A 14,646-nucleotide genomic window follows, 5' to 3' on the forward strand; every position below is an offset into this window, starting at 1 on the left:
TCGCATTGTTGTTGCGGTTCCAGTGGAACTCTTTTTTACCCAGCCACGAGAGCACCGGAGCGCGAGGGTCGTTCCGTTACGAACTTCAGACACGCCACGTGCGTGTGCGCGGAACTTGGACTCGCCCGAAATACACCGTTGGCTGCACCGCTACCAACTCATCGCAAACACCTTGTTGAAATATACCATGCAACAAAAATTAAACATTCATGCTAGCCTGCACACTTTTGAATTTAAAATTCTTGGAAATAATCAGTTTGTGCTATTGCAAGAGTGAATGAACCTTGAAACGTTCTGAGGCCAAAATTAGTCTCCGGATGACATGTCAAAAGAGTGCTGAAGCTGCCTGAAGAAATGAAAGTGTAAAAAAAAACCGCAAGCTCATGTGATATGAAAAATAAACTTTAGTTAAGTTAATTAAATTAAAGAAAAAACACAATAAATAACATCTGCCAGAATCCACGTACACTATATGTCATTCAATACTGGAAAGAACATATTTGGTGGTGCATCTTCAGTGGTGCGGCAGATAGATGAAATTTTGTTCAGGAGAGGAGTAGGGGCTTTAAATTACAAGAAAATATAAAATTAGATCTTTTGTATTCAAAAACCCACGTCATTAATCACACTAACACATCATACTCACGTAATCACAAGCTCTTTGTTCGTGATAGGCTTTAAATAAAAGTAAGCCATTATTTTTTTTTTTAAACAATTAAATAGTCACTTATTTGACTGATAAACTGATAGTTACATTATGAATTGATTCGAACACCCTTGAGGGGCGGATGTGATAAGCGGTATCCGGACAGCGTCGCAGGGAAACGGGTCGAGAAAGCTGCCCGCCACCGCTATGTCCACAACAGATTTCACTCGGCACAAGCGGAGGGGACGAATAGAGGCTCCAAGGTCATCCTCTGACCGACCAATGGCGAATGGTAAGTACTGAACGACTGTTTCGTTCGCCCATGCATGTATTAGACCGGGTTTATAAACTACACCAGAAACGCTAGAACGCAAGAAATGGCAAGGTGACGCAAAAATTAATAACTCAAGAGGCCACGTCGCATTGCCTATATATGCAGTATGGGGCTGTACCCATCATGTGTGCGCCCGAGCGTATATTCCATGTACAGACACTACTACGTTTCAGTTTTACTATATCGATGTTAAGAATATCTTTCCTGAAATACGAGAAGGTATTTCTGCTTGCGTTCAGTCTGATTACGAGAACAGTCGCAACTGTTTTGTCGTAGGAAGCATCATGTGTTCCTCTGTGCTGTCGTCGGTCGTTGTGTGGTTCGCATTACCTGTTTAGCATAATCGTTGGGTTCGTCTGTTTTGTAGCTGCGTAAAGTTAACAGAAGCGTGGAGCCGTTCTATTTTTTAATTCAGTTATTAACTTGGCAAATATTGTACACATCCAGGCCCTTCTTACCACCATGTCTTGTTCCCTCTCCCCTCCTTCACCAAATTCCCCACTTTACCCGGGGCTGAAACGACACTTGAGCGTCGGTTGTGTTATGCGAGTTCAGTCACTCAACCAAGAGATGTGTGCACCTGGGAAAGTTGTGAATTACGAGATCACACGTCAACCCACTTACACCTGCACCTCTCCCCCCGAACACAAAGGAAGATGAAGACTGGGCTACTTTCGGCGCTACTCCTTTGTCACTTAACTGTTTTGATTGAGCGTTTGTCTTGATACAAATTTGAAGTAGGAAATTTAAATAAAATAAAAGAGTAGTCTATTATCCCTACTAATAATACAGTTTGGATGTTTTGATATTTGGTATTCAATCACATTTTAATACCTAACGTATTTTATGAAACAGAGGTAGTAAATTTACTCATTAACACGTATACATGCATATACATATCAAATTCAATCCAAAAGGGGTGTGAAAACTGGAAAAAGTTTGATTTTATAATAAAAAAAATCATAGACAGAAAGAAGATATTGGGTATGAATTATAAAAATACAAAAAAATCCTTGAAATTATCCTGTTGTCGCTTAAAAAACAAGCAATGTGGTTGTTATATAACTCAAAACATCGGGATAAATTCTTGCAATATGGTGTTTTTCCACGAACTATCGGCCAACTTCGGAGAACTTCATAACTGTTCAGGTGTGGCTCTCATCCCTATGAACTGTAGGCTTCCCCCCTCCCCCCCCCCCGGGCCAAGCAACTATCTTGAATTACAAAGAACTCTTAGTTCATTTGAGGTGTTCACCGCGGGAAAGTTCCATGCATTAAATTTACTGCATTTTCAAACAATGAGACCCACCCACCTCCCCTGGTCAGATATTGTGCATGTGCAATGCACTTTCTTGAACGTACTTACATTGTCCGTTCGCGGGGAGAAAAAAAGAGTTGGTTTGACTCAGTTATGTTTATTTGTTGTTCCAAAAATATGTAAATCGAAGCATGATCACGATGATTACGGCAAGAAAAAAGGAACTGCGTGATTCGTCAAGCTGACGTCGTACCTCCTCTTTATTAAATAAAAAACCCGGGTCACAGTCCTGTCCGCGGCGCAACACTGCAGCCATGGCCCTGGTAGTGCCACCACTCGCCACCAGATGGCAGTGTAAATATAAAGAGACAATGTATCATAGTTATTTTATAGATGTTATTATTGTAAATATTTAGGTAGATTATTAAGTGTATGCTGGAAGTATGTTTTGTAGATGTGGAAATAATATTGTAAAATGCAAAAGATCATCATCAGGCAAAAGAGATAGAAATATGTAAAACTTTAACACAGATGGTTCTAGAAGAAACTTGTATAAATTGTGCGGGCTAACAAGCCTAGACAGCTCTCATCTCCCAGCCAATCTGGGAGAATAGTTATCATTGTGAGCTTTCCTCTCTCCCAGCCTATCTGGGAGAATAAATATTACCTCAGTAAAAGTGGTATCATTGGCTTGAATTCCTCATCTTCCTTTCCTCAGCTAGCGACTCTTCGTGAGACCGCGGGCTTTCCTTCTCTCTTTCCTTCTCTCTCTCATTCTCTCGCACCTATCCGCTAGCGACTCCTTGTGAGACCGCGGGCAATCCTCTGCTAGCGACTCTTAGTGAAACCGCGGGCTTCCTTCTCTCTCTCTCTCATTCTACCTCTCTCGGCCCACCCATCCGCTAGCGACTCTTTGTGAGACCGCGGGCAATCCTCTGCTAGTGACTCTTAGTGAGACCGCGGGCATCCCTCTCTCCAACTTCCATCCTTTCCGCTAGCAACTCTTTGTGAGACCGCGGGCATCCTCTCTTCTACACTCAATCTTCCTGCTAGCCACTCCTTGTCAGCACGTCCTCGGTCAGCTGCACTGGGCCGAACGGTCCACTCCCGCCTCAGAGTGTGAGGCTGCTCTACCCAAGAGCTGGCGCCGGGCAAACAACACGACAACTGAACGACCGAGCGACGTCCACCCCGTCTCCACAGCTTCACCAGAGACGAGGCCGCGACATTTGGCGCCCGAACGTGTGGCACTCCATCATCGAGACTACCAGAGTTCAAGAACAGTCAGCAGGATTCGGCGACCCGAAGTGTGTATATTCACTATACAAGTGTAGAAGAAGGTGTGCAGGACAAAACTTGTAGAAATTCGTGACACAATGCTACCACACAGACTGACAACCACAGGCGAAACAGGTCAACCACCAAGGGACTTGGACCTAATGACAGGAGAGGGACCGTGGCACAACACATCTGAGGGCAAACCAGTGAGATCAGAGTTACCAACTGGTACCTTGGTTTGGGATACAATAGCAACACCAAGGACCACACAGGCACCAACACAGAACGCAGGGGCAAACCTCATAGACTGGGAGGTACGTGCAAGCCCAGCAGTGCAACCAAACGTGCATATGGGGCGGACAGCTACCGCAACAGGACGCATAGTGCTACCAGAGTTCAGTGGGCTAGCGCATGAGGACCCATGTGAGTTTGTGCAGTGGTGTCAGGGACGGTTGACACAATGCGGGGTGCAGATTGAAGAATGGACACAACGCACGAGTGAGCAATTACGCGGGCAAGCTCGTGAGTGGTGGAACCTGTGGGGGCGCTATGACATGCAGTGGCAGGAGTTCGCTACCCGCTTAACACGGCGCTTCGACGACAGCATGGCAGTCATGAGCTGTAAGGCTCGCTTCTACGGCGAGACCCAAAAGGACTCGGAGTCAGTAGAGCAGTTCGTGGCAAACAAGCTGCGGCTGTACCGGCGCATAGCCCCAGGAGAAGACCCCGAGCAAGCTTTGCCAGAAGTTACTGCGTTAATGCGAGAAGAATTGCAACCGTTCCTCAGGCCATACTGCAATGGAACAGTAGAGGACTATGTACGACAGGCAACAGCTACAGAAGGCAACCTACGACACCTCCTGAGACGTCGGACCGGGACAACTATCCCCGAACAAGGACCCAGACAGCAGGTTGGAGCACCTGCAGAAACAAGCAGGGCCATACCGCAGGAACGTCCATGGCGGACAGCAACACGGGCAATCGAGGGCCCACCTGGTGCAACAGACCAGAACACATCTCCAGAATGGCGGAATGCAGGCAATCGGCGCGATGGAAGCCGACCACCACAGTGCCGTCTTGGATGCCCACAGGGCACGTATCACTGGCATCAGGACTGCCAGAGACACCAACAGCAACAACAACCAGCGGGAAAATGGGCAGTAGGGGGTGTAGGACCTACAGACTTAACCCCCGTACCAGCCAATCCCCTGCCGCAAGCCACAGAGAACAACATTGAACAACTGGGGCAGCTCACCACGCTAGAAAACCGACTGATGCGGATCCCCATCACCCTGAACGGGAGACAGACTGCCGCACTTATAGACACAGGGGCGAGCCATGTATTCGTCGCCCAGCACTGTGTACCACCCGCAGATATCACACCCAGACGCTGTGCCCTGCGCCTTGCTACGAACACTGGAACCGGGACAGCCATTGGAGATGCTATCATCACTGTGGGTATACGGGAGATGGTGACCCAAACTTCAGCAGTCGTGGTAGAAGGACTCAGAGAAGATTTGGTACTCGGACAGCCATGGTTGGTAGAGCAGGATGCCTTGATTTCACCAGCATCAGGCCTGTTAAATTTAGGTAAACGTGAGCGCCTGGCAGTAGATACACTAGGAAGCATACCACCTTCCCACAGGTCACACGACCACAGGCCAAGAGACATGACCTGTCGCCTGCTCACTGTGGGAGATGATGACCCACCTCCAGCAGACCTGATCGAACTCAAACAACGAGTTCTCGACGCCCAACGCACCTCCTCAGATGCTGAGCATCGACGAGCAAAGCAAGCAGAAGGACTGGAGGAGATACGGACCATGCCCGGCGAATGGACGGCCCAGGGAGTGTCAGATGAAGTGGAAGGCCCCGAGGATCGCTGTCGGCGGCAAGCGATTGAGCTGACAACAGCGCGAGAACCCCAGAGGGCCTACACTCAGCAGATAACCCCGCAGACCACACGACAACCACCGGAGCTACAGCCCGGTGACCACGTGTATGTCCGCACACATCCCCTGTCCAATGCAATTAGGAACTACTGTGCTGGACTGAGCCCCAGGTGGTCGGGGCCACACCGCATCCTGAAGCAGCTAAGCCAAAGTACGTATTTGGTGCGCCGGGGTAGGCAAAGGCGAAAAGTACACCGGGACCACATCCGGAAAACAGCACTCCCAGAAGGGGGCAATGCCGTGGGGGATCCTACGCCAGATGTGGCAGGAACAATGCCGGACAACCACCAATCTGTCTCACCCCAAGGAATGCAGCATCTGTTCCAGGGAACACCGAGCCCAAGGACAAGAATGGAGAGGCCTGCAGAAGCCCCTGCCACGACCCCGAGGCGACAGCACCGGAGGCACCCAGCACGAATTCAGATCCTTGATGTCACGGGGACACCAGAGGCGGGCGTAAACACCACAGAGGAACAGCCCCTGGTGACAGAACCGGAAGACATTGAGACAACAGAACCACCCTCCCCTACCCGAGGTGGGTGGGGGCATGGAGCCTCCCTCGCCGATGCCGAATTCCGGGTCAACGTGGAGGAACCAGCTGAGGACAACCAGAGACACCGCCGACGACGCCGCCGGCCCCCACTGTTCCGGGCAGATTATGTCACCGGCTGCGAACTGGCCACACTGGTGAATGGCGACCCAGGGAGTCCAGAACCGGCAGGCCCGCCATGACGCTCGCAACTACGAGGAGAGAAGGCATCATGCGCCTGCTGGAGGGCGCGCGGACAGCCTAGACCCGGGCTTTTCCAGGGGGGGGGGGCGTCTGACGTCGTACCTCCTCTTTATTAAATAAAAAACCCGGGTCACAGTCCTGTCCGCGGCGCAACACTGCAGCCATGGCCCTGGTAGTGCCACCACTCGCCACCAGATGGCAGTGTAAATATAAAGAGACAATGTATCATAGTTATTTTATAGATGTTATTATTGTAAATATTTAGGTAGATTATTAAGTGTATGCTGGAAGTATGTTTTGTAGATGTGGAAATAATATTGTAAAATGCAAAAGATCATCATCAGGCAAAAGAGATAGAAATATGTAAAACTTTAACACAGATGGTTCTAGAAGAAACTTGTATAAATTGTGCGGGCTAACAAGCCTAGACAGCTCTCATCTCCCAGCCAATCTGGGAGAATAGATATCATTGTGAGCTTTCCTCTCTCCCAGCCTATCTGGGAGAATAAATATTACCTCAGTAAAAGTGGTATCATTGGCTTGAATTCCTCATCTTCCTTTCCTCAGCTAGCGACTCTTCGTGAGACCGCGGGCTTTCCTTCTCTCTTTCCTTCTCTCTCTCATTCTCTCGCACCTATCCGCTAGCGACTCCTTGTGAGACCGCGGGCAATCCTCTGCTAGCGACTCTTAGTGAAACCGCGGGCTTCCTTCTCTCTCTCTCTCATTCTACCTCTCTCGGCCCACCCATCCGCTAGCGACTCTTTGTGAGACCGCGGGCAATCCTCTGCTAGCGACTCTTAGTGAGACCGCGGGCATCCCTCTCTCCAACTTCCATCCTTTCCGCTAGCGACTCTTTGTGAGACCGCGGGCATCCTCTCTTCTACACCCAATCTTCCTGCTAGCCACTCCTTGTCAGCACGTCCTCGGTCAGCTGCACTGGGCCGAACGGTCCACTCCCGCCTCAGAGTGTGAGGCTGCTCTACCCAAGAGCTGGCGCCGGGCAAACAACACGACAACTGAACGACTGAGCGACGTCCACCCCGTCACCACAGCTTCACCAGAGACGAGGCCGCGACAAAGCAACAGCAGACCTACGTTCAAGCTATTCCTGCAATTGGATCAAGGTTTTTGGCACGGAAGTTACTACCCAGACTACTTTTCTTTTTTTGGCCACAGAAGCATCCTTATTTAATTAAAAAGCAGCAGATGACAACTGCCAAACACGAGAAGTTAAGTTGATGCATTTAATATAAGAGAAAAAATTGAACTTTGTAGTCACGAATATTTATGAGAATAATCTCCATTGTTCAAAACAAATTTTATGTGAAGTTACTACTTACACATTCTGGCGAAAGAAAACTTTTTTTTCTAAATATATCAGTGACAATTTTAATCGCCCTAAACTAGGAATTGTTGCTTTGTAAATCAATTTATGTTTACAAAGACATTCAAAAATCCATGTTTTGAAGGGGGAAAAAAAAATATGTTAGAAACGAAGGGGAAATAGTGATATTTTTAAAATACGTTTTTACTTCAGTGAAGTAGAGACTCGTGAGAGGAGAGAGGTACGTAGTTCATTAGTCCGCGCCAGCACACGAGATTCGTCGTCGTGTTGACATCAGACAGAGCAGCGGACCAGAGCGGAAACACGGGAGTTGCCGACGGCTCCTCCAGGAATGTCCCACGGGAGCAATGAAGGGATGCGTGAGTGCCTGTCAGCTCCTGGCAGCTGCTGCTATTTCCGACCCGAGCGACTGGTGCAGCAGGGGAAGAGGCGTTGAGGCCCTTCATCGTCGACGACTCGAGGGAACAGTTTTTATCGAGGAGGAAGACAGATAAATCGTTCTGCGTAAGGCCGGGGTTTATAAACTACTCAAGAAACGCAATAACGCGAGACGCAAAAAAAAAAAAGTGGAACAACGACTTTTCTAAATAATCGTTTAAAAGCTACGCCGTTTCATTATGTCGCTCTGCAGTTCGAATTATTCGATAGTCGAAGTAACTGCTCCGGCAGCGAATTCTAGCGGCGGGTGCAGAAACAACGTGTGATTCACGTCCAGAAAGGTAGTTCCTGAAAGCATCAAATAGTAATAGTGATACTGCCAACTCATATTATAAATTGCAATTTATTTTAAAATGTGGAGTAAACTCTTTGTTCGCAGCTTGAAAAAAAAAACCTGCATTAAAATAATATAATTTTTATCAGAATCACGAAACAAACTGATGCGTGCAATTTTCCCTCAGTGAAAATCTTGTGAAATGCACTGTAAATTTGTATAGGAATGTCGTGGTATAAATTGCTTATACGTTCACCCCGTACTCAAGCTAGCATAATGGCCATCGATTTTATTTAGGGCATGCATAGAAAGCGTCATACGTTTGGGATGCACTTGAGAATGGGACTTACTAAAGATAGACCACGATCTACTGAAGAATTTTTATTTTCCACATAAACATAGGTTGAATGAGACATAATAATGATATCTGTACACATCTCGTATTACTTAAATAATAAGTAATTATTTTAGTAGCTTACAATGTCAAACATTTTTCAGCTTGAATTCACGATGAACGTTGATTAAAAATTATCCAGGAATCTTCGTAAAATTACGGGTGCAAAGTTTACTTCATTTGAACATGAACAAATCAGAAAAATATTGGTAAATATTTTTTTTTTCTTCCGCGTGTGCGTTTACCAGGTTTATACCGAGTTACAGAATTCCAAAGTTGAAGTACGGCGCAGATTTTAAGAAGAACCAAGTTATCTTAAATGAAGAACTCGTATTTCATTTCAGATGCATTCTTGGTCGAAAAATCCATTAATATACTGTAATTTCTGACAGCGTATTGCTTGTTTTGACGTATTAATTTTTTCCAGCTTATTATCCCTTGCAAAATGGATGGTCTGAGGTGGGGGCCGCGGTGAGTCAAATATAGTTGTAGACGATAATTTGACAGTACGACAGGGCCTTAAGCACCCGGGACTAGGTCTACAAATATTTCCCCAGGCACGTAAGGGTCTCCTGCGACGACGCCAGACCACGTGAGCAGCCAAGCTCCAACACCGTAGCCAGGATTTTGTGAAGGTCATTATACAGTGCAGCCATTATATATACACATATAATAAATTGTATAATATATTAATATACATTATATAAATACATGTATAATTATTTTGTATAATATATATTTTAAGATGAATTTCAAAAGAAAATTTATCATCACACTTAAATAAAATCTCAGGGAATAGCAAACGTTTAGAGCTCCAACCTTTACGAGTTCAAATTTAACTAATGGTTCTGCTTGAAGACAGTGGAGCATTTCATAGTTCGGTTTTTATTTAATTGTTTTTAATACTTTGTTCTTAAAGTCAATTATTTGATGTTTTATTTTTAAAAAGCCATAAATACACACATAGGGCTATACTTATTATGTTATTAAAACATGTAAACACGCGTGCAAACCGGAATTAATGCAGATTACTTGTATGTGTGTGTGGGGAAAAAAAAGGGGGGGGGGGGCAATTCATGCCGCTTCTGTGTGTGAAGTTATGTCGGGCAGTAACGGGTATGAAATACATTGTTGCAGCCCACTTAAGAATTACAATAACCGTTATGAATAATCTATAATAAGTAGCTGATTTGCTATGGTTTTCGTAGTACTCAGTCTTCGCTTGTTTGTATTTTTTTTATTTTGATCGCGGAAGGGAGGGACCTCCCCTCCCACCACCCTGGTCACGTGCCAGCGAGCTCAGACACGCCGGAGGAGAGACCATAGAACATACAGGGGAGAGACCAGCGCCCAGCGCCCAGCGCACACGCGCGCTCCACTAGCGCCAGTGTTCACTCTGGTGTTCAACTGTGGTAGCTCGTGAGCTGCGAGCGAACCAAGTACGGGGTTTCAACGTCGCGTCTGTTCGCGTGCACAGGCCCGTCGAGAGACACCAACAACACGGGGTGCGAAAATATTTGTCGGGCTCTCTCCCCCAAATTTTCAAACCCAACAGAAAAAAAAAAAGTGAGTAAATATTTTCCTACTCTCAATTGATGTGAAACATTCTTATCCTCGGTAACGAGCAAATTCGTGTGTTCTCGCGTTGCAAATACCTACACTTACAATGCGAATATCGGACATGAAATGATGCCGAGCGTGATAAATAAACGCAAATTTGGTTTTCAACCACATTTATTGACGCAAATCAAACGTAGTTTCTGCACCTGCCGCTATAATTCGAGGCCGGAGCAGCTGCGTCGACAATAGAATCATTTAATTAGCAGTCCGAAATTATAAACTATATAATAGAGCGACTCTGAGATAAAAGCGAAAAAGACTTGAAAAAACACTAAGCCAAGGTTCTGGACCTGATTTTCGACTAGGAATTTTATTAAATTACTGCCTATCTTGGTTAAATTCGTTAAAAAGTTAATAATAAAGTTTCCCTTTGGCTTTGTGAACTTTGGTTCGTGCCATCCGCAACGGATGGCAGCACCGTGGTTACACATTTCCGTTCCATGCGACTTCTGTCGCATTCACGAAATTACTCCTACCGAGAGCTAAGATGTTACTCATAGAAAAATCTTAAGGCTGAATGTTACCGTGTCCATAACTGTAAACATGACCTGCTCACATCACATAACTTGTAAGGCTTACAGTCAACTGAGTTAACAATAGAGTTGTATTTTCCTCCCTCTATCAGAATTTTCAAAACTCAACCGGGAACCCCCCTGCCTGGTGTCTGGGTACCATAGATTCCCCTCTTCAATCCTTTCATAAGTTAATGTCTTCCAATCAGGAGATGGGCCAGTCATATGCTCAAATTTCCAACTACCATTAAATCTTTATTGCTCGAAGTAAAATATTAGAGAAAGGAAATTTCAGATATGCAAAAAACTAGCACCTGCGTATAGTTGGCAAAGAACTACGCTATTTACATCTACTGAAGCTATCAAATAACATTTTGAATTTACCACTAGCCACAATGCTTTGTGAATTTTTTTTTATTATCACTTCAGGGAACATTTTTTTGAAACAAAAATCAATTGTTTGTACTCTAAACATGTAAATATACGCAATGAGAAATCGGTGCCTCGGAGGTGTCACAGCCAAGATGTGAGCGTGAATACGTTGGTGAAAACGAATTTAAAAATCAGAGAAAGCGACGGGCGAAAAAAACACACCCACACCTGTTCGGCAATCATCAAGATCAGCGAGCTTGAATACACTTCCAGTTTACTGCGGACTGCTTTCGCTGATCGGTGATCGGTTTTCACACACGAGCGACTTACTCATGAAGTGAAATTGATTGGGCTCAGAAGTCTCGTTGACATCGAAGTCATAAGAGACGTTGTGAGGCGATGATGTGCTAATTAAGCTTGACAAGGAATGAAACGGGGTGTAAGTGGGGGGTTAGGCCCCAGGAAAATCCACAGATTCACGGCAAAGTCGGCCACGTTCATCATATTTGCGAACAATTCCTGGGTTCGACCCCGACGGGGAAGTTGTTCTCAAACGCCTCCTGGTGTCCGCCAATGGCTTCAGTGGTGACTGACTAGCCCTGTTGCTCAGTTAGGAGCAGAACCACGAGGGGAGGAAAGTAATGCAGAAGCCTGGACGTACGGACAGCCTACAGTTCACAGGGATAAAAACCACAACCACAACCCGAACAGTCTAGAAGTTTACCGAATTAAAAGGTTAGATTATGTTAGGTTCGGTCAATGTAATAAATAAGAGTGCTTTTTCTTTTTTTCCGGGATGGTAGGTTAGGTTAGGTTAGGTATTCGTAATATACGTAACTAAAATTAAAGGCTCATTAAGTTAGGTTAGCGTTATTTAAAATACTATAGGACAGTAAAACATATAAATCCTTGCAATATGGTGTTTTATAACAAGCGATCGGCCAACTTGGAAAACTTCGGAACCACCCCCCCCCCTTTTTTTTTTCAACCCCTTCGATAAGGGCATACAAGTCGAGGAATAACGAGCGAATCTAGCATTTGGAGACCTTTCTATTTGGCCGTGGACATGGATTGGACCATACAGCAAATAAAGTACTAGTACAGAGTGGACACTCAATGCTATTGAATCTTCGCGTTTTCCCTTAGTAGCTGTGCTACAAGATCGCCAACTTGACAAACGTGAATGCGGTGTTCTCACGCCATTATTTTACAATAAACGTGTCGCAAGTAATTTAATTACGCGTGTTATTCATAAAATAAATGTCTAAATGCTATACCTCTATGTACGTGAACAATAAATACGCAAAATGTGTATAAAATTTGTACGAGGAAACTAGGGATTGTTTCGTTAGTATGTGGAGCAGCAGCCCTGCAATTTTTTTTTTTTTCCTAGGGCTTGGTAACATTTTATTTAGCTGACACAACGATGGGAGAGTAAAGAAAAGCATTTAAATATTCCGTTCGCTTTCAACACGCCATGTTGTCTTCATCGTTTTGCCCAGGTTCAAAAAATGCGACACGTGATACAAATTAATAAAAAAATTATGTTTCTTGTTTTTAAAAGTAGTGTCAAATTTTGGGGGTGTCATATTTTTTTTTGAAAATAAATAAAGTGAAATGAAATACCTGATGTCCTAAATATTAGCGATATATATATTTTTATTTTTGCAATATAGCTAGTATAATATCTGGTTCGTTGCTCCGTGTAAAGTGCCCGACCCCTGGACCGAGGTACAATGCGCTACGCGGGTGTGAAATGGGTCGTTACCACAACGCCGAAATACCACAACGCCGAACGTACAATAACGCCGAATACCATAACGCCGAATGCCGAATTGACCTCAACGCCGCGCCGACAGCTAGAAAACTGCTGTGTACCACAACGCCGAAATACGGTAACGCCGAAAAATGTTGCTGCGGGGAGGGGGGGCCACAGGAGCAAAATGTAAAACAACTGAATGAATTTGTGTGCTAACCTTACCTAACCTAACCTTTGTGGCAGTCCTGCAATGACGGCGTTAATGTATTTCGGCGTTGTGGTAATTCGGCGTTTTGGTACACAGCAGTTTTCTAACTGTCGGCGTTGTAGTCAATTTGGCATTCGGCGTTATTGTACGTTCGGCGTTGTGGTATTTCGGCGTTGTGGTGCGTCCCGTGTGAAGTTATCTGTGCAGCGCCGGAACCGGTCGCGCCACGCGCATGCGCGAGCGAGCACAGAGGACTCGCTTCCTTCGCCCGCGAGGCAGAGGCCGCCGGCGGCCGTCGACTGCGACTTCCCCTCTCCCCTAATCGACAAACTCTCGAAAAACCCGTTCTCGAGCTACCGCGGGGGCCGCGAAAGGAATTATTTTTCCTGGCCTAACTGAAACTACTTAAGTGTATTTTGTAGGAAAGTTACGGGTTAGGGCATGGCCCCCACATTCGATTACGGGCCCTGGACCCATCAGGATCGGAGGCGCCCCCCCCCCCCCCCAAATTTTACAGTCACGTGCTACATTATAATTGCATGGTTATTTCTTACCTACAATCTTTTAGAATGTTATTTAACCGTAAAATACTGGGTGCAATTATGGTTACTATTTTATAAGTCCAAACTAAGCATTATTTATAAAATTATTTTACTTTAAAATAACCACAGCGAGTATGTATATTTATTTCACACACTGACACGGCTGGGCCCAGGGGTCCACCCAGCCCCACCCTTGGTGGGGACCATGGGTAGACCTACGTGTTACCTACTCAAAAATCATGCATACGTGGCGAGTGCGCATACAGGTACGAAAACATCTACACATCACGTGTGTATGCATGCATGTACACACAGGTACGCATACCGGACACATGCACACTTCCTTACGTGGCTAAGAAACGAAAAAATTGGTTTGTGCCGATTATTAGCAAGCAATGGTCTCCTTAATTAATCAAGTTGTGACGAGAGTTTACTGAATCAATTCTGTATTTATACGCTTGAGTGTGGTTCTACTTCATGCTGTGTGCTGCGTATCCTCAGCAACAGAGTGTTGTGAATGTACTGTGGGAGAAGACACGTGAGACCAAGCCACCCAGCATTACAAACTGAGACCGACCTCTTCACAACCATGCACTGCGCACTTTACCCACGGAAGACATTATAATGAACGTAAGACTGTGTGAGCATTGCGACAGCATTACGTCACGCTGGGATGCAATGTTATCAATCAGGTTTTCTTGTTAGCGAGAGCCGGTAGCAGAAGAACTTGAAAAAAAAACTAAACCCCGGCTTTAGAACTGATGTTCAACAACGAATTTTATTATAATACTGCCAATCTTGTTGGAATTCATTAAAACAGTTAAAACTATAAAGTTTCTTTTTGGTTTCGTGGACTTTAGTCAACGCTAACACAACCTGGCGTATCAACAAAGAAATGCGTTTTCGACAATCATTTCCTTACGTTTGCGAATTTTTTACACTCTATGTCCAGGTAGGTACACATTTTTGTACATTCACGAT

The 14,646-nt window shown here is 45.3% G+C and overlaps 1 protein-coding gene across 4 annotated transcripts in view; it reads left to right on the plus strand.

Annotated features, from left to right (window-relative positions):
• Window positions 1-832: 832 nt before the first annotated feature.
• Window positions 833-14,646, plus strand: part of LOC134543171 (protein quick-to-court) — a 119,942-nt gene continuing 106,128 nt past the window's right edge. For 2 of the 4 annotated variants that reach the window (XM_063388045.1, XM_063388047.1), the window contains exon 1: window positions 833-938. In XM_063388045.1, coding sequence (XP_063244115.1) covers window positions 854-938 — 85 coding nt within the window. In that variant the 5' untranslated portion in view covers window positions 833-853. The remainder of the gene's footprint in view (window positions 939-14,646) is intronic. The other 2 variants (XM_063388048.1, XM_063388049.1) reach the window with 1 other exon arrangement.

The sequence above is a fragment of the Bacillus rossius genome, assembly GCF_032445375.1.
Source record: "Bacillus rossius redtenbacheri isolate Brsri chromosome 9 unlocalized genomic scaffold, Brsri_v3 Brsri_v3_scf9_2, whole genome shotgun sequence".
In the NCBI taxonomy this organism is placed as follows: Eukaryota; Metazoa; Arthropoda; class Insecta; order Phasmatodea; family Bacillidae; genus Bacillus; species Bacillus rossius.